The 24,581-nt window shown below is 39.7% G+C and overlaps 1 protein-coding gene across 1 annotated transcript in view; it reads left to right on the top strand.

The window, feature by feature from the left end:
• Positions 1–24,581, top strand: part of ppp3r1a (protein phosphatase 3, regulatory subunit B, alpha a) — a 60,995-nt gene that overhangs the window by 33,348 nt on the left and 3,066 nt on the right. The window contains exons 4-6 of the mRNA XM_037698045.1: positions 11,984–12,160; positions 17,727–17,786; positions 21,522–21,706. Of these exons, the coding sequence (XP_037553973.1) occupies positions 11,984–12,160; positions 17,727–17,786; positions 21,522–21,706 (422 nt within the window). The remainder of the gene's footprint in view (positions 1–11,983; positions 12,161–17,726; positions 17,787–21,521; positions 21,707–24,581) is intronic.

Genomic DNA, 24,581 nt, shown 5'->3' with positions numbered 1-24,581 from the left:
ACAGAATCCACGTTGCTTGAGGTCCAGTGTCAAGTTTCCACAGTCAGTGATGGTTTGGGGGGCCGTGTCATCTGCTGGTGTTGGTCCACTTTGTTTCCTGAGGTCCAAGGTCAATGCAGCCATCTACCAGGAAGTTTTAGAGCACTTCATGCTTCCTGCTGCTGATCAACTTTATGGAGATGCACATTTCATTTTCCAACAGGACTTGGCACCTGCACACAGTTCCAAAGTTACCAGTACCTGGTTTAAGGTCCATGGTATCCCTGTTCTTAATTGGCCAGCAAACTCGCCTGACCTTAACCCCATAGAAAATCTATGGTGTATTGTGAAGAGGAAGATGAGATATGCCAGACCCAACACTTGAGAAGAGCTGAAGACCACTAGAGCAACCTGGACTCTTTTAACACCTGAGCTCTGCCACAGACTGATCGACTCCATGCCACACCGCAATTGCTGCAGTAATCCAGACAAAAGGAACTCCAACTATGTATTGAGTGCAGTATATGCTCATACTTTTCATGTTCATACTTTTCAGTTGGCCAACATTTCTAAAAATATTTTTTATTGGTCTTAAGTAATATTCTAATTTTCTGAGATCCCGATTTTCAGGTTTTCATTAGTTGTCAGTAATAATCATCAACATTAAAAGAAATAAACATTTGAAATATAATCAGTCTGTGTGTATTGAATGAATATAATATACAAATTTCACTTTTTGCATGGAATTACTGAAATAAATCAACTTTTTCTACGATATTCTAATTTTATGACCAGCATTTATAATATGTTTCTTTTAGCATCATTGCTCCAGCCGTCCGTCACAGGAGTCACTCCGCTTTTTTCGTTTCAGGTCACGGGGGTCACTGGTACCGTTATCCACCAGTCACAGTGCGAGGGTTGGGGTACACCTTGGACAGGTCTCCAGTCCATCACAGAGCCACATAAACAAACGAGACAAACAACCATTCTCACTCACCAATACAACACCCATTATGCTAATTAGCACAGTGTTGTGTATCAAGCTTATATAATTTCTGAACTTGTAATGTTTTCCCTCCTTCATGCTGTGTCTTGTTTGCTCAGAAAAATAAGGACGACCAGTTTTAGGTTGTAATGTTTCACCAACACATTGGTTTACTTTTTGATTCCTCTCTTCAATTCAGAGTCGGAGGTTCTTCATTTGTCATTCACACATGTGGTACATGTGGTGGAACGAAATTGTGTATACAGGATCCCAGTTACATCCAACAATAAAATGTAAAAGAAAAACAGTAATAAGATCAAAGATATGAACTAAGAAAAACATTAACTAAATTCCTTGTCTCAATTCAGATTATGTATGTTAATGCAGTCACATGTCTCCATTGAGGGTGAGCTGTTTGAGAGCTTAGCATGCTTAAAAGTGTATGATCATTATTGATATTTTGGAGATATGTCATTTTATTATAATTGTGCATAAATCCAGTGTTTTCCCTACCATTGTACAAGAAATGAGCCTGGAGTTGCATTCGGGCCTAAAAAATCCGACCCGGCCCCGACCTGACCAATTAACTGTAATTACAGGCCCAAACCCAAAATACTTCTTTTAAATTAAGCTTTTACTACTTTTTTAAACAAATCAGTTTTACATGATCATTTTCAAAATGTAACGAAAGGAAGATGTAAAATTTATTTTAATTAACAATTATATATATATATATATATATTTATATAAAAATGTATTGTTTAATATATATATATATATATATTCGGCTGTTATAGCTTCAGATGCTGCAACTTCCTTCACTGCAAATGACAGCAGGGTGTGGAGCTGGACATGCGCAGACGATGATCCGGTGATCCATCTGAAGCTTAACAGGACTTTTTTTTTTTTTTTTACACCTCTTTCATACGGCCGCTAAGTGGACTCGCGCTGCTGCTGATCCCATTGTCCATCTGAAGCACAAGACTTTTTTTTTTTAATCTCTTTCAACCAGCTGGTCGGACCTGAGCATGCACCTGACACACATCAGCAGGTTTCACTGTGCTGGTTTTAGAGCTAGATCACCGGTTTGTCGTCATATTTATTATCTGCATTGTTTTTGTCTATAATTTTGATTTACTTCATTTTGTATATTGCTTTGTGTGTTGTCTGTTGTTCTGTCTGTACAGCACTTTGGTTGGCCTTGTAGCTGTTTCAAGTGCTTTATAAATAAAATTGTATGATATGGTAGATCTCCTGTTTTTAGCTTTTGTTTAATACTTTCCAACTCCATTATGTCGCTTGTTGTGGGTCAATTGCAAATCCTCAGATGTGTGATAAAAGCAGGGCGGGCGGGGCCACGTGCACAATTGTTGCACAATGCACCAGCGCTACTCTCTTTTCAGTCTGATTAACTTCTGCACTCTTCTTCTTTCCTCATCCTCTCAACATATAAACTTACTGCCTCCTCCTCTACAAGTAGATTAACACAATTTTATATTGTGTTCTTATTTAGTTTTCTTTGTGCTGTATGATTCATAAAACCACATCAAAAGCCCAAGACTGACCCGGCCCGCCCATCAAGCACATCATTTTGGCCCGGGATGAATTTTTGGTCGGGCCAGGCCTGGGCTCAGGTCAGAAATCGCAGCTCTAGTCCCACCCTGTCAACAGAACCAAGCGCCCTGCCTTCCAAACTGCCATTACTGATGTAGCGCTAAGCTAGCAGTGCACAATACAGACACACTAGCTAAAAAGCTACAGAGGTAGCGCTCCAGCTCCCTCATGCTGAGCCATTTCCTCCCCCACCCCAGTTAACAACTGTTGGCAAAAACAGCATTCAACACAGATGTGTCTCCATCTCTTCTCTGGAAGAAGAGGAGGACTTTAAAGCGTTGACGAGAGCGTTGAGGTAAAAGTTGGTACTAAGATCTGTTCTGGAATATTCCAGTCTACTGATAGCTGAATTTAGTTGTAAACAAAGGTGAGGAATATTTGCTGCTTTGGAACAAAATTTAACACAATCTCTGATAAGCTTGAGTTACATTAATCTCCAGTCATTTATTTATGTAGAAATTGTCTGAAGCAAATGAATAAATACAAATCAAAATAATTGAAATATTGACAGCCGTTATGGCTTTAAAAATTGTGGAACCACAGTTCAAAACCAGTGTCTGAATCTCTATAGTCAATTTGTAATGATTTTTTTTTGTTGTTGTTGATTTTCAGTTGTTTTAGTGACCATTGTGAGTTTTCATTTTATGACAAAATACAGCTTGATGAGAAAATAAATGTTATCCTAATATTTATTTTCAGAAGCAGCTACTGCTGAATAATCTCTTCGCTGTAGTTGTTTGCTTCCAAAGGCTGAAGGATGATTTAACACCGAGGTGAAAAACACTCGTCTTCTCTTCTGTTAGCACAGTTTATGGAGGAGAGGAGTGAGCTCTGTTTTGTCCTTCAAATCACTATTTTTTTTTTGTAGAAGCTATTAAAATGTGTGAAATCGGACTGGAAGTAGACAATATTACAGGTCTCCTTTTTTCTTTTTTTTTTTTATCTCTGTCAGTTCCCTCTTAACTCTCCCTGCTTCATGATGCTTTGTACAGGTGCTGTTGCATTAATATCTTTGCTGGCTCTCACATCTAGAAGCCACATTTTCATCAGTGTTGTCATTTCAGGAACACAGCTCTCAGTGCATTTTTTTTTCTTTTACAAAGGGAAGCAGGTTGCATTTGTAAGGCTAAAAACTAAAGCTGTGCTTGCTTTTCTGCAAACAGAAGAGATTGCATGAGATAGGTTGGCCTAAAACTCAACTGGTTTTTAAACTTGAACCCATCAGTCATACAGTGGTGACGTCTTCACAGCTGTGCCAGATCCAGCCATGTGTTGTATAAGTGAAGTAACCTTACAGCATCTCCCCTGCCTTGATGAGTTTGTTCGGCTCAGTTGGGCACTGTCGGTAATGCTGGCAGACATTAGACTTGTTAGATTGATATTGAGAAGGAGACTCAAACTGTGAGAAGGCTGTCATCTTCGCTAGCATGAATAAAACATGTACCAGCGTTCTTGAACATTTGAACAGTCGAGTGCTCAGACGTTCTGTTCAGCCTCTCAACCAAACTATGTCATTGCAGTTTGTCATCTGTTTCAGCTTCACTCTGACCTCACTACCTAAACTTTGCGTTGAAAGAGTTGCTTATTAGTGGACATTTCTGCTTCAGTCGATTTAAGGTGATGCTTATTTACAGGTTTATGGCTCATCACTGTTGACAGAAGTAATAGTAATGGTAAGTCACAAAAAGGTTCAATCTTGTCATCTGGACAATTTTTATTTTTAAGAGAGAAACGTTTAGTCTTTCATCCGAAAGGCTTCATCAGTCTGAGGCCTGCTAACCCAGATCTGTCTCACAAATAACGCCTCCTGGATTTGTTTCAAGCCAGCCCTCTGTGGAATTCAAAGAAACTGACTTTATGCAAAAAAAGGGGCTCACCCATCCAAAACGATCATCGTGCGTAGTGCTGGGCGGTATGACACACATTTTATATCACAGTAACAGTATTTTCAACAATTATACTGGTATCATGGTATTTGACTGTATTTTTCTTTTCATCACAGCTCAGCTGTTGTTAAAATGTACAAACGCTGCTTATTGTGATCAGCTGAAGTTACTCTCTTTCTGCAACACAGAAACTATTTCTTGACTTTTTTCTTTTAATGCATCTCTCTGGTGACACCGATTCCCTCCTCTGTCTTTTCTTCCTTCCCTGGTTGTCGTCATTAGTCGCACATTCTGGGCTCTCGTTACGTTAGCAGTGAGGGGAGTCGGGTCCAGTCATGAATGAGGAGGGTTGAGCAAGGATTATTATCGGGCAAATTTACTTTGCGCATAAAATCTATCCGTATGCGTCACTGAAGAGGTGTATTCTACATTCAGCGATTGCGAAAACGGGAGGTTTTAGTTATTTTGTCAACTAATATAAGCGTTGAAATCACCACCAGTTATTGAAGGCTGCTCAGACAATGACACTAGCTTGCTGCTACTTCCTGTATGCATGTTCAGCGGTGCTGCACAGAAAAGTGTCCCCCATGAAACAGTTTACTAGCGGGTGTGACGTAACATTCCGAACGTGTTCAGGTTATTTAAACCGGTATTCGGAAAATTCATATCATAACAAAAATTTTAAATGGTTTTCGGTACGAACCGATATACCGTCCAGCAATAATGCATAACAATCAAATGTTTTAGGCCAGATGGCCAACTTGCCATAATTATGGCACTTAATAATAATAAGCTTTTGTAAAACTGATTCTGTTGTCATTGTGTGGACATTTAAATTTGTTTGTAGCTTGTTAAAATTGGCAACCATTAGCCACAATGACGAAAACATTCAGAACTAGAGAGAAAGCCCTGTATTCTGTCATGTGGTTGTAAGAATCGTTGAATTAAAAAGTTGCTGATTGATAGAAAGGCAGGGATGGCCTGACTTTTGCACCTTTTTGCAGAATATGGGTTGGGCAGTAACTAGATAAGTGTAAAGATAGTACTGGTACTTAAAACCTGGGAAAAACACCTATAGCTTGCAGCGAGCTGCTTTAAACATGACCTTAATATGTCACACTAAATCCGTACCTGTAGCATTGACACGCCATGTCCAGGCTCAGCTGTTGTAGAAAAACTAAGATTCACTGAGAAGATGCTGATGGGCTCCCTGACGTCTCCTCGTTAGGTGGAACAGAATTGTTCTGTATATCTGCTCACAGTTTGATGTTTGGGTATGCTGCCTTCCAAGTCACGACAAGACTCGTGGTGTTTTACAGACGAGCTTTGTTCAAATGAGCACTCTGACAATCTGAAAACTTGGTTGCTTGGCTCTGTCTCATCCCAGAGATGTTCTGCATAAAAAAATCACAAGCCCCATCTTCCTGTCTCCCTTAACTTTTTGTCATGACACTGGGGTCATCTGGTTTGAGCAGAAAACTGGAGGGACACCCTGTGGACACACAATTCATTCATTCAACCTTTATTTATACAGGTTAGTCTCACTGAGCCTCGAGGACTCTTTTACAAGAGAGACCTGATTTAAACAAAGAGCACAGAGACCGCAATAAACAATCAGATAAAAGCATATAAAATTAAAATTAACTAAGAAATTGGATAACAACGAAACGGAAGCGTCTACATTATAAAGCAATGTAAAATACTAAAAACATTGACATGTCTGCGTTGGTTTTTGCCATGAACTTAACAGTTGTTTAAAATCCCTTGGAGAGGTCGCGGTCAACAGCAATGGACAATATAAAAAGTGACTTAAATCCATCTTGTGACTGAAAGTAATGTTAGAAATACAGAAGACTTTTAAGAGGACATGAGATCCATTTATCCTTCAGTTATTCTTATGATGATCTGTTTTTGGTTGATATTAGCTCCTTACATTCATAAACTGGGGTGGCTGTGGCTGAGTGGTTAGAGCAGTCTTCCGTTGGGGGTTCGATTCCACGAGCAGTCACATGCCCAAGTGTCCCTGAGCAAGACACTGAACCCCTCATTGCCTCTGATGTGTGTCCCATCAGTGTATGAATGTGATAAAGCACTGATTAGTCTTTGTATAGATCTAGTAGAGTGCGATATGACTGGGTAGATGAGGACACAGATTTTAGTGTAAAGCGCTTTGAGTATCTTGATAAGATAGAAAGGAGCTATACAAGTGCAGTCCATTTACCATAAGCTGTGCAGAAATTATATTTATTTGAAACTATTTTGTCTTGGTCAGTTTTAGTGATTTTGCCAGTTAACAAACATGAAGAAGAGTTCAGATGTGTAACAGTTTACAAGTTTAAAGTACCCAAATTATCCACTTTAATTCTGGTCTTTGCTAAGTGGGCTCTTATCTGTAGACACAACAATGGTTCGTTTTTAATAATCCTTTTAAGAGCTTGTCTCGCATGTCTTTCACTGGTCCTGTCTGTTGTATGACTGTTTTCTTTTTTTAAAGACTCAACTTTTATACCTTATTTGCTGTAAATTGTTTATTTTGTACTGTTCTAAAGGCTAGGTTAGCTTCAGAGCTTCACTACAGTCATATTTAAAATAACGATTCTCTCTTTTTCGAGCTACTTACAGATATGTGACAGAGGTACTGTGCGTAGATGGTTTAATCAGTGACATGAGACGTTAATTTTCTTTGACCCATCAAAATAAATGTGGTCATTTATTAACAGAATCAAAATTTTAACATCAAAACATTGTACACTTGATTAGACTGATCTGGTTCTGATTAATAAAACTTGGCACGTTTTACTTAATAAAAACAACAGACATTTCTGAAGATATCTGGATTAATTACTGGCAGGATAGAAGAGTTTTAAAGATGGGAAATATGGAGGAGTTTAAAGGAAGATGTGGAGGAAGATGTATGTCTGTGGACCAGAACAACACGCTCCTTTCAAGCGCAGTTCGCCCACGGTACACTTGTAGTGAAACTCGTGATGACTCTTTACCTTGGCGGAGGATGGGTCCGCTACGTTCAAGAGGTCCCTGGCACGCTACCTTTCAGCGTCTCCTCAGGGCGGCTACGACTCGGCAGAAGTCGTGAGATACTCTGTTCAACAGAACAAACTTCCTCAGAAGTTGTAGGGCGTTCGCCTGGGGGAAGTCACAGTGAGGCGCTGTGACTCCTGCAGAGATGGATGACTCCATCAGCCTGGAAAACTGAGTCCGAAGTTCCACTCAGCAGTGGAAAATCTCCAGAACTCCAGAACAGCTAGAACTCTCCCAGAACCTCAGAAAACTCAGAAGACATTACTCCAGAAGACTCAGAAGACTCAGCAGACTAATAGTTCCAGGAAGTGTCGACTTTTAAAGAGTTCTGCTTCCGGTCACTTTTAGTAAGTCCTGATTGGTTGAAGCAACCAACCGGGGTGTGGTTCTAGTGATGTCAAAGGGTTTTTACAAGTCAAGAAAACAGCAAGAATGTTTTAGGAACAGACAGAGAAATGTTTTGGCGAACTGAGAAACACTGCAGGTGCCAGTTTTCTTATTTACTGTCTGAGAGTTTTAAAAACACGACAGCCCGTTCTAACAACTTGTTTTTGACTGTCTCCGACTTTTGACCGACTTATCACTCCTTCTCATTTCAGACAGAAGATCAAAAAATGCATAATTACTTTGTAAAATAGACATTTAACTTGATTTCTAATTTAAATGAGGATTAAAAATCATTAATACTGTTTCACAGTTGATTTAAAATGAGTAGTTCACTTCAACATTTAGAAATGGTATGAACTAAACACACTTCTGATTATCAAGATATTGTAAAATAGTGATGATAATATAAAAAGAGAGTGTTCTTTCAATTGATTAGTTCAGAATACAATTAGACAGTCTCTGGATGAGCTAATTTGTATTTCTGGATTCAAATCAATGAAATAACAGTTCCTGTCCCATGAAGGTCTTCAGAGGCAGGTTTTGGTCGGAGGCCTAGTCCACTACAATTTTAAAGCAGACATTTCTTCTTTTGCCCTCCACTTTTTGGCTACCTTATATTTTTAAGCATACTCTACACAATATGTGGGCGTACAAGGGCTGAACAAAATAAACATTATAAAAAGAAGCAAAAGTCCATAGAAAAAATTAAAAAGACCTGACAGCGTGAAGTTGAAGTTGAAATTTCAAGACCACTACACTTCTACATAAGTCTTTCTCAGCTGAAGAAAAAAAGAAATTGAGAGTAATTTAAAACTTTGCACAGTACTGTACATCAGTGTGACTTTTTTTTAAACTTCCAAATTTAACAGACTCTCTAAAGCAAACTGAAATGTGGATAAAGCAACCAATGATGATGGGGATTTTTTTTTTTTTTTTTTTTTTTTTTTACAAAAAAATCTACTTAAGTCTTGGTTTCAAATTTTACTTGGCTCCTTTAGGCTGCAGAATTAAAAACTGATGAGATTAGCAGGAACAATCTTTTACCTAGATTCCAGGTTATGATTTTGAGCCCGCCAACAACTCAAACACTCCTTGAACCATTGTCAAAAATATTTTCTGTGTGGTTCTGTCTGGAGACTCGAGTAGTGTCAGTAAAGTGGGGGTGGTGTTGTCTTCTGTCGGAGCAAAGAGGGGGAATTGGAAATGCCATCTGTTTGTGCACGTTGTAACTTGTTAAAACTTGAAAAATAAGTGAGAGAGAATTAGTGGCGAGCTACTTTACTAACGCTAGGTTGAAGCCACTTACTACAGGGATGCTTGAAAGTTTGAGAACTCTTCAGAATTTTCTATATTTCTGCATAAATATGACCTAAACATCATCAGATTTTCACACAAGTCCTAAAAGTAGATAAAGAGAACCCAGTTAAACAAATGAGACAAAAATATTATACTTGGTAATTTTTTATTGAGGAAAATGATCCAATATTACATATCTGTGAGTGGTAAAAGTACGTGAACCTCTTGGATTATCAGTGAATTTGAAGGTGAAATTAGAGTCAGATGTTTTCAATCAATGTGATGATGATCAGGTGTGAGTGAGCACCTGTTTGATTTAAAGAACAGGATCTATCAAAGTCTGCTCTTCACAACATGTTTGTTGAAGTGCATCATGGCAGGAACAAAGGAGATTTCTGAGGAGCTCAGAGAAAGAGTTGTTGATGCTCATCAGGCTGGAAAATGTTACAAAACATCTATAAAGAGTTTGGACTCCACAGTCGGACAAATGAAGGAAATTCAAGAGAATTGTTACCCTCCCCAGGAGTGATGGACCAACAAAGATCACTCCAAGAGCAACGTGTGGAATAGTTGGTGAGGTCACAGAGGACCCCAGGGTAACTTCTAACAACTGAAGGTCTCTCTCACATTGACTGATGTTCATGAGTCCACCATCAGGAGAACTCTGAACAACAATGGTGTCATGGCAGGGCTGAAGGAGGAAACCACTGCTGTTCATAAAGAACATGGCTGCTTGTCTGCAGTTTGAGAAAGATCACATGGACAAACCAGAAGACTGTTGGAAGAATGTTTTGTGGATGGATGAGACCAAAATAGAACATTTTGGTTTAAAATGAAAAGTGTTATGTAAATAACAAAGTCCATGCTCAATAATCCAGGGATACAATCCAACATTTTTCAGTCAGGTCATCTGGACAGTTTCTTTTTTTGTGCTGAAACATTTCTCCTTCGATCCAGAAGGCTTCATCAGTCAAGGAAACGCACAACACGAAACTGATTCTTCCCCCAACAGCTTACTCCAAAGTGGAACAAACCAGTTCTGCTTGTGATAAGATGGTCTCTTTGGTACGCCCCTCACTTGACTGAAAAATGTTGGATTGTATACCTGGATTATTGAGCATGGACTTTGTTGTTTTCAACCAGTTTGACAAGACTGTCAACAAGGAAGAGGGCCGTCAATGGAGGAGGGGCGTACCAAAGAGACCATCTTATCACAAGCAGAACTGGTTCGTTCCACTTTGGAGTAAGCTGTTTGGGGAAGAATCAGTTTTGTTGTGTGTTTCCTTGACTGATGACGCCTTCTGGATGGAAGGTGAAACATTTCAGCACAAAAAAAGAAACTGTCCAGATGACCTGACTGAAAAATGTTGGGGTGTTATGTAAATAATGGGTAGGTAAATCTATATCAGTGTTAGTAACGTTATCTTTGTCTGCGGTCAATATAAATTGTCTTCACCATACATGGCTGACTGTTTAAACAATGAACAGGGAAGGCGTTTCTTTAATTTATATTTTTGTAAAACACTTGATAACTTCATGATGAATAGTGTAGGATGGAAAATGTGAACACAGGTTAGGAAGACTGTTTCAAGACTTAATGTTTTACAACAGGTTTAAAAGTAGCTGTTTAGATTGTTGGAGGTGGACAAAGCTACAAATGTTCAGCCAGTATATCGGTTATCAGCATTAGCCTAAGTCTACCAATATCTGCATTGGTGATTCCATATCCATCAGGCTCTAATGGAAACATACTGTTTGTGTTGAATCCGTCACTTGTTCTTGCATGAAATCAGCTTGTAAAACTCTAACGTGACTTTCTGGTTGCCACCACTTAAAGGCTTTTATTAAATTCTCATCTTTATGGTGGTTGTTCACACCAGTTAGTCAGTCTCATCAGAACATGTCAGGCAGCTGGTCTTGGTGTTCTTATGGAGGTCAATAAACCCAATTGGAACCAGAATGAACTGAATTTCCAGCCTCATAAATTTATTGTGCCTGCCTTTTTTTAGTGTATGAAGATTATTGGCCTGTTATTAGGAGCCCAGATTAAAGCCTGTAAAGTAAGAGTTTGTGGTTGGTCAGGGGAACCACGTGACTGCGTGTAAATGAGCTTATATAGCAATTAACAACTGAGTTTATTATTGCCTCTGGATTATTCCCTGCTATTGTGAGCATACCGGTCTGAGAGGTGAGTCTTTTACTGATGGCAGGAGGACACAACAACCAAACACCATCTGGTACAGCAGACAACAAATGCTGTAAGTTTAGCTGCTCATTACGTCCTCTGTGGCTCGTTTTCTGCTTAAAACTAATTGAATTTGACGTGTTCTTTAATTTGAGTTCGTATCAGTATTATCAGATGTCTCAGATTTGGTTACCTGTCATTTTTGCAGTCCAATAAATGGGTGTTATTAATTTAATATTTGGTCTTTTTTTTTTTTTTTTTAGATCTTGTTGAAGTCAAAAACATGGTCCATAACCTGTTTGCAAATGGTGGCTTTTAAAATGTGTGGCCAGTTGTAATTATACTTGCCAAAACTTTTTTTTTTAATTTTTAATTCCTGTTTGCATAATGTTGCTAACATGTTGTAGGTTCACACCTGATGACGTAGATTTGAATACAGAGCCTCACAGGGGCCTGCTGAGGTTATTCACTTTAATTCTTTCTGTTGGATGTATACAGGTCAATGACTGTTGAGGGCAATTTAATTTAACACATTGCATTTTTATTTTTTACAGCTCAAACCCACAAAGTATCTAATTCAGAGGAACTTCTTCTCTCTTTGTCTTTGTTCAGTCGATGCTGATGAGATTAAGAGGCTAGGGAAGAGGTTTAAGAAACTCGACCTAGATAACTCCGGCTCACTCAGCGTGGAGGAGTTCATGTCTCTGCCCGAGCTGCAACAGAACCCGTTGGTGCAGAGGGTTATCGACATATTCGACACGGATGGAAATGGAGAGGTGGACTTCAAAGGTATGAAGTAAATTCTGCTACTTTGTTGAATGTCCAGTACTTTATTCTGGTGCTGAACTTAAATGAGTTGTTTTTAAACTTCAGGTGTTACAGGACATGTTGACTTCAACTAAATTTCATTACAGTTTTCATTTACGCATGTTCAGCTTCACAGTAGAGGTGTTGTGATACTAAAACATGACAAGTTGACATGAAGCAAAATCAAGTTACGATCAGAATGAGTTTGAATCAGCACTGAAGATGTCCTCCACACTTGGTTTATGTTGCAGCAGTTCAGACAACTGGTCAGGAACCAGGACTACACGATAAAACTAATATTTTAAAGCAGTTAAATAAGGTTTTCCCCCTGAGGAACATGGATATTCATAAAGTTAGAGTTAAAACCGTCTTCTTCATACAGTGAGGATAATAAGTATTTGAACACCCTGCAACTTTGCAAGTTCTCCCACTTAGAAATCATGGAGGGGTCTGATATTTCCATCTTAGGTGCATGTCCACTGTGAGAGACATAATCTAAAAAAAACAATCTGGAAATAACAATGTAAGTTTTTAAAAATAATTTATTTGTGCGTTACTGCTGCAAATAAGTATTTGAACACCTGTGAAAATCAATGTTAATATTTGGTACAGTATCTTTGTTTGCAGTTACAGAGGTCAAAGGTTTCCTGTAGTCTCCTGATGCATGCTCAATAATCCAGGTAGAAAAATCCAAAAAAGTTCAATCTGGTCCTCTGGACATTCATTCCTCTGGACGTTTCCTGTAGTGTTTCAGCAGGTCTGCAGCAGAGATTCTGGACCATTCCTCCACACAGATCTTCACTAGATCAACCAGATTTCTGGGCTGTCTCTGAGAAACATGGAGTTTGAGCTTCCTCCAAATATTTTCTATAGGGTTTAGGTCTGGAGACTGGCTAGGCCACTCCAGACCCTTGATATGCTTCTTACGGAGCCACTCCTTGGTTCTCCTGGCTGTGTGCTTTGGGTCATTGTCATGTTGGAAGACCCAGCCACGACCCATCTTCAATGCTCTCACTGAGGGAAGGAGGTTGTTCCCCAAAATCTCTCAACACATGGCCCCGGTCATCCTCTCCTTAATACAGTGCAGTCGTCCTGTCTCTTGTGCAGAAAAACACCCCCAAAGCATGATGCTTCCACCCCCATGCTTCACAGTAGGGATGATGTATTTGGTATAGTACTCATCATTCTTCGTCCTCCAAACATGGCGAGTAGAATTAAGACCAAAAAGTTTTATTTTGGTCTCATCTGACCACATAACTTTCTCCCATGACTCCTCTGGATCATCCAAATGGCCATGGGCAAACTTAAGACAGGCCTGGACGTGTGCTGATTTAAGCAGGGGAACCTTCTGTGCCATGCGTGATTTTAAACTATGACATCTTAGTGTATTACCCACAGTAACCTTGGAAACGGTGGTGCCAGCTCTCTCCAGGTCATTGAGCAGCTCCTCCCATGTAGTTCTGGACTGATTCCTCACCTTTCTTAGGATCATTGATACACCACGAGGTGAGATCTTGCATGGAGCCCCAGTCCGAGGGAGATTGACAGTCATGTTTAGCTTCTTCCATTTTTTAATAATTGCTCCAACAGTTGATCTTTTTTCACCAAGCTGCTTGGCAATTGCCCCGTAGCCCTTTCCAGCCTTGTGGAGGTCTACAATTTTGTCTCTGGTGTATTTGGACAGCTCTTTGGTCTTAGCCATGTTAGTAGTTGGAGTCTTACTGATTGTGTGGGGTGGACAGGTGTCTTTATGCAGCGAACGACCTCAAACAGGTGCTTCTAATTTAGAATAATAAGTGGAGTGGAGGTGGACATTATAGAGGAGGACTAACAGGTCTTTGAGGGCCAGAACTGTTGCTGATTGGCAGATGTTCAAATACTTATTTGCAGCAGTAACGCACAAATAAATTATTTCAAAAATCTTACATTGTGTTTTCCAGATTTTTTTTTAGATTATGTCTCTCACGGTGGACATGCACCTAAGATGAAAATTTCAGACCCCTCCATGATTTCTAAGTGGGAGAACTTGCAAAGTCGCAGGGTGTTCTAATACTTATTTTCCTCACTGTATGTTCACAATATGATGCTTCTGATGTGGATCAGATTTTACGATCTTTGTAGTTACAGAAAACAAAGTGAAGTTTTTGAGCTACATTCATTCAGCTGGGAATAAAGAATAAAGATAAATTCATTGTAAAATAATTATTACATTCTTGTACATTATCTCACTCTGCAAAATTAATTGACAGCTGCTGCTGATTATAACTTCATAACTCATTTCATGCCTGTGATGCTGGTGAGACATTTTCATCAGTGATCAGAGTTTAAACGGTCTTTTTGCTGCACAAAACATCTGTGTTGATGTTGGGAAATTACTCAAGCCTCCTACTCAGTTATTGAGAAGACTGTATAAAAAAGTTCATATTTCTATATGAATATTTTGACATGAGGTTTCTAAAAAACACAGCAAATGTATTTTTTCCTTTTTTCAAAATAGATGATTGTTAAAAAAAATGATTTGGCTCTTTATCAGGATTTTAGTTTTGGCTCCTTGTGAAATTAAGTTTGAATGTTTATATGCTGACATGCTGAGATGTTGTGACTGTCCGAGTCCACCTGATCAACACGACTACTCATCCCAAAAGTTCACAACTCCTGATGGTCTGACTCAGCAGCCTCAGCACCATCGGCATAAACGGTCCACATTTCACACACGTACCTACATGTAATAACACAAACACTGTTCGGTTGACAAAACGATGACATGCCAATTCAGTTCAATTCAGTTTATTTCTATAGCTCCAAGTCCCAATAAAAGTCCTCTCAGGGCACTGAAAAGAAACATTCACATACACTAAAAAAGCCAATTAGTAAAAGTATGTATCTAAGGAAGCAGCAGATTGTGTTGAATCTTCGTCTCAGTCTCTCATCCTGAGCAAGCACAATGGAGACAGTGGAAAGGAAAAAAAACATCCTTTTAACTTGAAGAAACCTCCAGCAGAACCAGGCTCAGGACGAGCGGCCATCTGCTTTGACTGGCTGGGTGTGAGAGGACAGGAAGGAGAGACAAACACAGAATGACAGGTCCAGGTGTAGTTTCTATAGGAGGAAAGACAAAAAACATGTTAAGGATATAAATGCATATATTTACAAATGGGTAGAGTAGAGCAGGTAGACAGTAGCAGAGTGAGGAAATGTGGTCAATTTCTCCTCCAGCAGTGTAAGTCTATAGCAGAATAACTAAGGGAAAGTTCAGGAAACCCAAGCCAACCCTAACTATGGGAATTATCAAAATGGAGAGTCTTAAGCCTAGTCTTAAGTGGACAATGTGTCAGCCTCACGGACAGAAACTGGAAGTTGGTTCCACAAGAGAGGAGCCTGATAACTGAAAGATCTTCCTATCATTTTACTTATGGAAACTCTAGGAACCACAAGTAAATATGCAGTCTGAGAGTGAAATTCTCAGTTAAGGAAATGTAGAACAATAAAATCTGTAATATAAGGTGGAGCTAGGTTGTTGAGAGCTTTGTAGGTTAGAAGTAAAATTTTGAATTATTTTCTGAATTTGACAGGGAGCCAGTGAAGAGAAGCTAAAACTGGAGAGATATGATCTCTTACTGACTCTCGTTAAAACTCTGGCAGCAGCATTTTGGATCAACTGAAGACATTAAAAAAAAAAAAAGTATTTGGACACCCAGATAACAAACCATAGCAATAGTCCAGTCTAGACGTGACAAATACATGAACCAGTTTTTCTGCATCATTTTTGGACAAGATGTTTCTAATTTCAGTGATATTACACAGGTGGAGGGAAGCATCCCTGGTAACTCTTTTTAATGTGGGGGTTAAAAGACATATTCTCGTCAAAAATAACGTTTTTTTTTTTTTTACATTAGAACTGGAGGCCAAATTAATGCCATCCATAGGAAGTGACAGGCTACAAAGTTTATTCCTAAGATTATCGGGTCCAAAAACTAAAACCTCTGAGTTTAAAAGCACAAAATTCAGAGTCATCTAGGTTTTTATGTCTTTAAGACATGATTGTAGTAAGTAACTGATTGGATTCATTGGATTTCATGGACAAATATAACTATCATCAGCATAACAATGAAAATTTATCCCATGCTGTTTAATAACTTTACCTAATGGAAGCTTTCATAAAGAGCACTGAACCCTGAGGAACTCCATGACTAACTTTGATGTATGAAGAAGATCCTTTATTTACATTTAAAAACTAGAATATATCGGATAAATAAATATGATTTAAACCAATTTAGAGCTGTTCCTATAATCCCAATATCATATTCAAGTCTCGGTAATAGAATATTATGATCATCTGTATCAAATGCAGCCCTGAGGTCTAACAGGACCAGTGTAGTCACCTGTCCATTGTCAGAGGCCATGAGAAGATCATTAGTAACTTTCACCAGTGCAGATTAAGTGCTGTGGTGGTCACTCAATTGATTAGCAGCATTCCTTTGTCAGAACATAGTCCTCTTGATTTAAAAAATAAAATCATTTAAGATCTAGGTCTATAATTGGCCTGAATTCCTGGATCAAGATCAGGTTTCTTAAGTAAAGGTTTAATTACAGCAACCTTAAAAACGCTGTGGTACGTAACAATTCATTAACGACAAGTTAAACGGATCTAAAACGTGTTTTATTAATTAGGGGAAATACCTCTTTAAACAGTCTGGTTGGGATGGGATCTAGCAGAAATGTTGATGATTGGATGAAGTTCTTATGTTTGACAATTCAGAGAGCTCAACAGGACAAACTGTCCAAATATAAATCAGGTTCTAGTGACAAATGCGTAGTGGTTTCATTTTATCTAATGTAGCGTTCTTTCAAGGCCATTAGTTTGTCAGAGTTGTTTTTATAAGTCTGAGCATCTATTAAAACCTAGCACTCATTTGGCCAGCTTGTCTCTTTCTCCATAATTAGTTTTCTATGGCTGATGCCATTGCTGATAATATACTAACTACTGGTAACTATTAGAACTTAACTTCAACATTTAATGGACTATTCCTTGAACTTTTTACTTGGCAGCAAAGTTTTTGTTGTGTTTGTTACGAATGCATTACATCATAAGAATGTTTTCGATTTAATGGGTGTTAATGAAAACATCAATATTTATACACGCTACAAAAAAACCTAACCTACAGCGCAAAATCAGTCGGGGCTCATTTTATGGGGTTATTCTATCAGAATAAATGTGTTATTTCACTGCGCTGTGACATTCAGACTTACTAAACAGAGCAAGAAAATACACAAGATTTAAATTTTCAGTCATGGTGCCACATTTTACGAGGTCAAATTTTAAATCGGTTTATTTTCACCTGCACAGCTTGAAAAACACATTTTAGGCCACATTTATTTTGTTGCCCACATTAAACCCACCTCATCCTGCTTTGTACCCACTTGGGCAACCGCTCCTACGATGATTTACTCTAGTTAACTATAAATTAGTAGTTCTTGAATCTTGAATTAAATTTGTTAATGTATGCTTTTGTTTTTATGTAAAGCATGTTTTCTTTTTTTCTTACAGAGTTTATTGAAGGAGTCTCACAGTTTAGTGTCAAAGGGGACAAAGAACAAAAGCTGCGATGTGAGTAAAGCTGCTTCTTTATATTTGGGTTACAAGACCCCTACCTATGCTCTGTTCCCACAGTGGAGCAGAATTTACTAAAAGTGGTTTTAGTAAATTATCTCAGAACCATTTTCATAATGAACCCAATAATTCAGATATTTTATATTAGTTGACCTGTAGTAGTACGAGAGGTTCTGGAGTGGCAGTCCCCCCAGAGCTTAGTGCCTTTGTAAGACTTGATGATGTAACCTATGTTTACACTGAAACATATGTGATGTGAGGGAAGATGTTCATTGTAAGGGCATCAGTTTTAGCCACTACAGAAAGATTTAAGAGGGACATATCCTCAATTTTTTTTTATTTTTTGGTAAGCTAAGAGAGAGAAAACTTTCCTAAGATTGCCCACATGATCAGTTATATGCATTCCAAGAAAGACAAAACCAGAGTTGGGTATCTTGAATGGTAGATTATCAAGCAGATATTCTTTTGCATCTATGTGATCAGCAAATATCTTACTTTTGCCAAGATTAAGGTTATATCCAGAAATTTTAGCAAATGCATTTTGAGTTGAAAGGGCAAAGAGGATAGTCATGACAGGTCAGAAGGGAGTAACAGGAGGTCATCAGCATACAGAGTAGGGATGCACGATATTGGATTTTTGGCCAATATGTTAAAACTTATTTGGCCAATAACCGATGCCGATACCGATGTTTTATATACGTTTCTTTGTCAGAACATAGCCCTCTTATTTAGGCTTATTTGCTACAAAAAATGTGCAACAGCTGTAAGAGCTGGTAACATATATTCAGTAACAGACATATAATTTGCATAGCACTTTAATTTATATTAAATGAAAAGTGTTAAATGTTATTTATTAGCATTAGTCACCTGTGATGCTGTCTCACTTGTGGAGGCTGCAGTGTGGGATCCTCTGCACTCTTGTGCATGAAGGACAGCCTTTTCAAATTAAAAGTTTTTGTCTGTCCATTGAGCCGTAAGCTGATCATGCTAACGAGGATAACACGATGTCCAAATGTCTGTGGTAAAACTCACCCAATAAGTCGTGCTATCCGCTATTAGCTTCTCAATGATGTCGGAAATGACGGCTTGTAACTCGGGTAACGTTGCGTTGGAAAAATATCTTAGACTGTGGACGATGTAGCGAGGCTCAACATAATCCATAAATCTTCGGAATCCAACATCCTCACCAATGAAAAATAAAACTTCCACACTGCCGACATTTTGAATTTTCTTCTGCGCCGTGAGATCGGGTAGGCGCACGTAATGTCATCGCGTTGCGCTGCCGCTCTAACGTCGTCACGTTGTGCTGTCGCTGCAGGCAAAAATGGCCTTTTATATCTGTGAGTTATTTTATTGGAATTGCCGATATCCGAAATTGAACTTTAACGCTAATATCGGCTGATACCATGCCGATAATATCGTGCATCCCTAATACAGAGTCGCTTTCAACTCCACCTTGTTTATAGCAGTTATATCAAAACAAGGCTGTAAATCAATGACTAGAGACCCGGTTACAGCTGTAAATAAGAGGACTTCATGGGTATACACCTACCTTGTAGAACAATGAAGACAAAATATTCAGAGTTTGTGATGTTTGTGCCGTTTATTCTGACATGCACTTGAGGGGCTTCATATGATGATTACAGTGCATCCAGAAAGTATTCACTGCGCTTCACTTTTTATGTTACAGCGTTATTCCAAATATATTAAATTAATCTTTCCTTAAAATTCTACACACAATACCCCATGATGGTAATGTGAAAAAAGATTTAGATTTTTGCAAATTTATTAAAAATGTGAAATAAGAAATCACATTTATGTAATTATTCACAGCCTTTGTTGATCCACCGTTGGCAGCGATCACAGCCTCCAGTCTTTTTGAATATGATGCTTCAAGCTGAGCACACCTGTCTTTAGGCTGAAGAAGTCTTTCGGATGAAAGACGAAACGTTTCTACAATTTTTTGTTTTTTGAACCCATTCAGAGGACCAGACTTAACTTTTTTAGATTTTTATACCTGGATTATTGAGCATGCATCAGGATACTTTCTTTAGGCAGTTTGTCCCATTCTTCTGTGCAATACTTCTCAAGTTCCATCAGGTTGGATGGGAGACGTCTGTGCAGCCATTTTCAGATTTCTCCAGAGATGTTCAGTCAGATTCAAGTCTGGACTCTGGCTTGGCTCCTCCAGGACCTTCGCAGAGTGGTCCTGAAGCCCCTCCAGAGCATTCACAGAGTGGTCCTGAAGCCCCTCCAGAGCATTCACAGAGTGGTCCTGAAGCCAGTCCTTTGAGATATTGGCCATGTGCTTTGGGTCATTCTGATGAAAAATGAACCATCGTCTGAGGTCAAGAGTGCTCATCCAGGATGTCTCTACATTGCTGCATTCATCTTTCCCTCTATCCTGACTTGTCTGCCAGTTCTTGCTGCTGAAGAACATCCCCATAGCATGATGCTGCCACCACCATGCTTCACTGTAGGGATGCTGTTGTTCTGGTGGTGATGAGCGGTGCCTGGTTTCCTCCAAACATGACACCTGGCATTCACACCAAAGAGTTCAATCTTTGGCTCATCAGACCAGAGAATTTTATTTCTCATGGTCTGAAAGTCCTTCAGCTGCTTTTTGGTAAACTCCAGATGGGCTGCCATGTTCCTTTTATTAAGGAGTCGCTTTTGTCTGGCCACTCTACCATACAGCCTGATTGGTGGATTGCTGCAGAGGTGGTTTGTCCTTCTGGAAGGTTCTCCTTTCTCCACAGAGGAACGCTTGAGCTCTGACAAGAGTGACCATCAGGTTCTTGGTCACCTCCCTGATTAAGGCCCTTCTCCCCCGATTGCTCAGTTTAGACAGATGGCTAGCTCTGAAGAGTCCTAGTGGTTCCAAACTTCTTTCATTTATGAATGATCGTGACCATGGAGCTCACTGGGACCTTTAAAGCATCAGAATTTTTCTGTATCCCTCCCCAGATTAGTGCCTCAACACAAACCTGTCTCGGAGACGGAGATGCACACTACCTTAGCGAACATTAGTGCCGGGGGGATGCATGGGAGAAGCGGGGCGTTCTAGCTAGCGTGTCTGTATTGTGCGGCGCTAGCGTAGTGCTATGTCAGTGCTGGCAGTTGCAGAGGGGGGGAGTTTGAGATGTGGGTGGAAAGACATTTTGGAAGGCAGGGCGCTCAGTCGTGTTGACAGGGCGGGGCGCCCTCCTTAGATAACGGTAGAGGAAACACTGGAAATTCAGTGGTTACTAAGTTACTGGCCTTGGGAGGACGCTCGTCTCTTCTGGGGTTTTGTCAACGGGGGCTTAGGGCTACGTTGCAGTTGTTGACGGTTGTGGGGGAGTGGGGGGTGGGGGGGTAGAGAGAGATAGTGGAGTGCTACGTTTGTATTGTGCACAGTTTGGAATCTGAGCTGAGCTGCTTCAATTTCCGCTCCCCATCCAGAAGTGGCAGAGCAGAGTGGGGGTGGGGGAGTTGGTAGGCGGGGCACTTGGTTGTGTTGACAGGACGGGGCGCCTTCCTTGGATTATGGTAAGGGAAACACTGAAATGTGTTTTTTGGTTTGATATAGGTTGTGAATAACTGTCTTTTGAACATCGTTTCCAGAACCTTACTGTTAAAGACCATCAGACTGGTCGACATGTAACGTTTGATGCTCAGCTGCAGCGCACCTGAACATGAGTTTTCCTTTTTCTGTTTCCTCCTGCTCTTATGTTCCACACTGAACCACAGTCGCATTCAGGATCTACGACATGGACAAGGATGGCTACATCTCCAATGGCGAGCTTTTCCAAGTACTGAAGATGATGGTAGGCAACAACTTGAAGGACACGCAGCTCCAGCAGATTGTGGACAAGACCATTATAAATGCAGACAAGGACGGAGATGGCAGGATATCTTTTGAAGAGTTCTGCGCAGTAAGTCAAAACCCTCTTGGGTTGGGTGGGGCAACATTTGGGCTGATGCAGCCTTTTGTACAAGAGGCTAAAGTGAAAGGGTAAAGAAAACTTTGTAAACAAATCCTGTTATTTGATCACTGAGCACTTGCTGCTAATGTGGATCTGTCGCCAACAACCAGAAGAGTTGCTGCAGTAATCTTATCTAGTTTATAAATAATAATAACTTTTATTTATAACGCACTTTACATTCACAACAGATCTCAAAGTCCTAGTTTATACTGTAAATACAATGTGCTGAAAACCATTTGATTTATAAATCACATAGAAATGGGGATTTAAAAAGTACATGTGATCATAATCTAATGGATTTTGGTCTTTTGAGAAATCTTTTGTTGTACCCCAGGGTTCCAAAATGAAAGGCTCCATTTAACAGACTTTCTGAGCCTGGACTCAAAATGGCTCTCCATCATAGGGAGAGCACATTTTTCAAGACTCGGAAGTGGCGCAGCTGAAACACTTAGGGCTTTATAAAAAAATTGTTGGCGTTATAATATGGTTGTTTTTTTGTCTGATTAAAACTAGATAGGGTGTGCTCACTGGTGTATGGGAGCTCTGTAAACCTAGCTGGTCCTGGGGAACCAGGGCAGAGGAAGAAATCAAGGAATGTGTCCCACGAGATCCTCGCCGTCAGAAAACGTGGAGGTTCAACCAAAGGCAGTATTTTGCTCAGGCCCAGGTTGCAGAGAGTCCGTCATGAAACTGACAAAACCTAATGCTCCTAACGTCCAGACACCCCAGCAGCAAAATGTGTTCTCACTGACACATTCCTTGACATCCAAAGCACGTCGCTCGATGAATTAAGAGCTTCAGTTTTTACCTGGAGCCATTTCTTCCCGTTTCTGGAGAACTTGCTGCAGCGCTGGTTGTGATGAGCAGCAGCAAACTCTTTGAACTGCGCCTCGTGTTTGGTCCTCAGGTGTTTGATCAAAGTGCTTGTGTTGAAACTGCTGCTGTTCACCCCTCCTCTTGACACTTCAGCTGAGCAGAGCAAACAATCTGCACAACATACACAGCTCATCCAAAGAAAGGTCGATCGTCCAACCCACTCGAGACATGGCAGGAGAAACATCAGAAACGCCACCTATCACAGACACCAGGCTCCACCCACAAGATCTGGGTCAGAATGAAAATGGAAATGCATCAAACTAAAATAAAGTTGTCTCCCTGCCAAGAGTTCCAGGACAGTCAAAGGACTGGAGCACAAAACGGAGACAGATTGAGCACCTCATGTCAAAAACATAAAAAATGCAGAAAATCCAGACAAGATGATTCACAGCGAACATACAAAAGACAAAGTAACATCACGAGAATAGATTGTTGTCCTGGGCCTTCTAATCAAAGAACCTGGACTTGAGAGACTGATTAAACGCTCGTCCTGAATGACATCCTGTCTGTCTGCAGCTTTTCACTTCAGTCCAGCCGTCTGGAAACATCTTAGCTGTCACTTGGGATCAGGCTCTGATCGCAGAACTGAGTAAATGTGAACATCAGTGAGGACTCCTGGGTCAAGATCTATCATTTTCTTCATAAAAACAAGTTGAACACACACCTGTCAGAAATGATCAGTGATCGTTTCTTTGCAGCTCATAGTCTCGTCATAGTCTCGTAGAAGTCGAACCGTCTAAAATTTATTAAAAATGTGTATGTTGGTCTTAAATATGTTACGCAAAAGGTCTTAAAATTTGTCTGGGCAGGACGGGTTAAAGTTCTGTTTAAAGCCATCTGATCTAATGACGGTTCAGAGATTAAAGTGATGAACCAGAACCACAGTTTGACCCAGTCAGAGCGGCGCGGGTCACGCTGTCTGATACACGATGAGTCCAGAGAGACGGACTGCAGGTGACAGCACCAATCAGTGTTTCCTAACTGAAGGTGGTCAATTATGAAACGTATGGGTTTGCACGTGACCATCTCACTGCAGCCGGGGGAGATACCAGAACTCCTACACCATCACCCCCAACTGGTCTGAGAGGGCTGCTGTGGGAGCGCGCTCAGCTGCTGCTTTAGTTCTAATAAACGATCTGAACGCTAAGAGATGAATAATTATATTCCCCAGACTGTAGCAGAGATGGGTGTCTCTGTTCAACTTAAATTTTTCCTCAGAACTCACCAAGTTCTCAGAGTCAGCTTCAGGTGTTTGTCTTCAGTATCTGCTACACATCTGGTTGTTTTAGTAACAACCAGATGTTTTGGCTGCTTGGCTGAACTAAACTCTATTTAGAATCAAACTGAGAGATAACTGTACTCAATAAATAAATTTAATAAATTATCTGATATCACAAATAAACAACATTAAATGACTACATGAGTCCTGTAAAAATAATCATGTGGAATTAAATAATTTTAGGGGAGAAATCAGTCTATTAAAAACAATTTAATTTATACTCTTTAAAGGACTTTTTGTGCTGTAATTCAATACAAATATATCGGACAACCTCTAAAAGTAAACTACAGAAAAGTTGTTCCAGACTGGTCTCTTCCTTCAGAATGATGTTGGTCTTGATGGTTCTAGGTGTAAAAAATTCAAATGTTTTATTTGTCCCGCTTTTATCCATGAGGATGACTCTCAGCTACTACCACACCAGTTTTAGCTCGATTCTGTAAATTGACTGAGTTTAAGATCAATACGCTGTGGTGGTCATCTTGAATCGGGTCGAAGCCAAAAGTTAATCATCTGAAGCTGTAAATCCACAGATTACTGTAATTTCTGGACTATTGAGTGCACTCATATATAAGCCACACCCACTAATTACAAAATAAATAATTTTGTGTATATATATATATATATATATATATATATATATATATATATATATATATATATATATAAGCA

This window comes from Nematolebias whitei, chromosome 1 (genome assembly GCF_014905685.2).
Source record: "Nematolebias whitei isolate Nwh7 chromosome 1, NemWhi1, whole genome shotgun sequence".
NCBI lineage: Eukaryota > Metazoa > Chordata > Actinopteri > Cyprinodontiformes > Rivulidae > Nematolebias > Nematolebias whitei.
The sequence above is the reverse complement of the archived record's forward strand: the minus strand, read 5'-3'. Positions and strand labels throughout refer to the sequence as shown.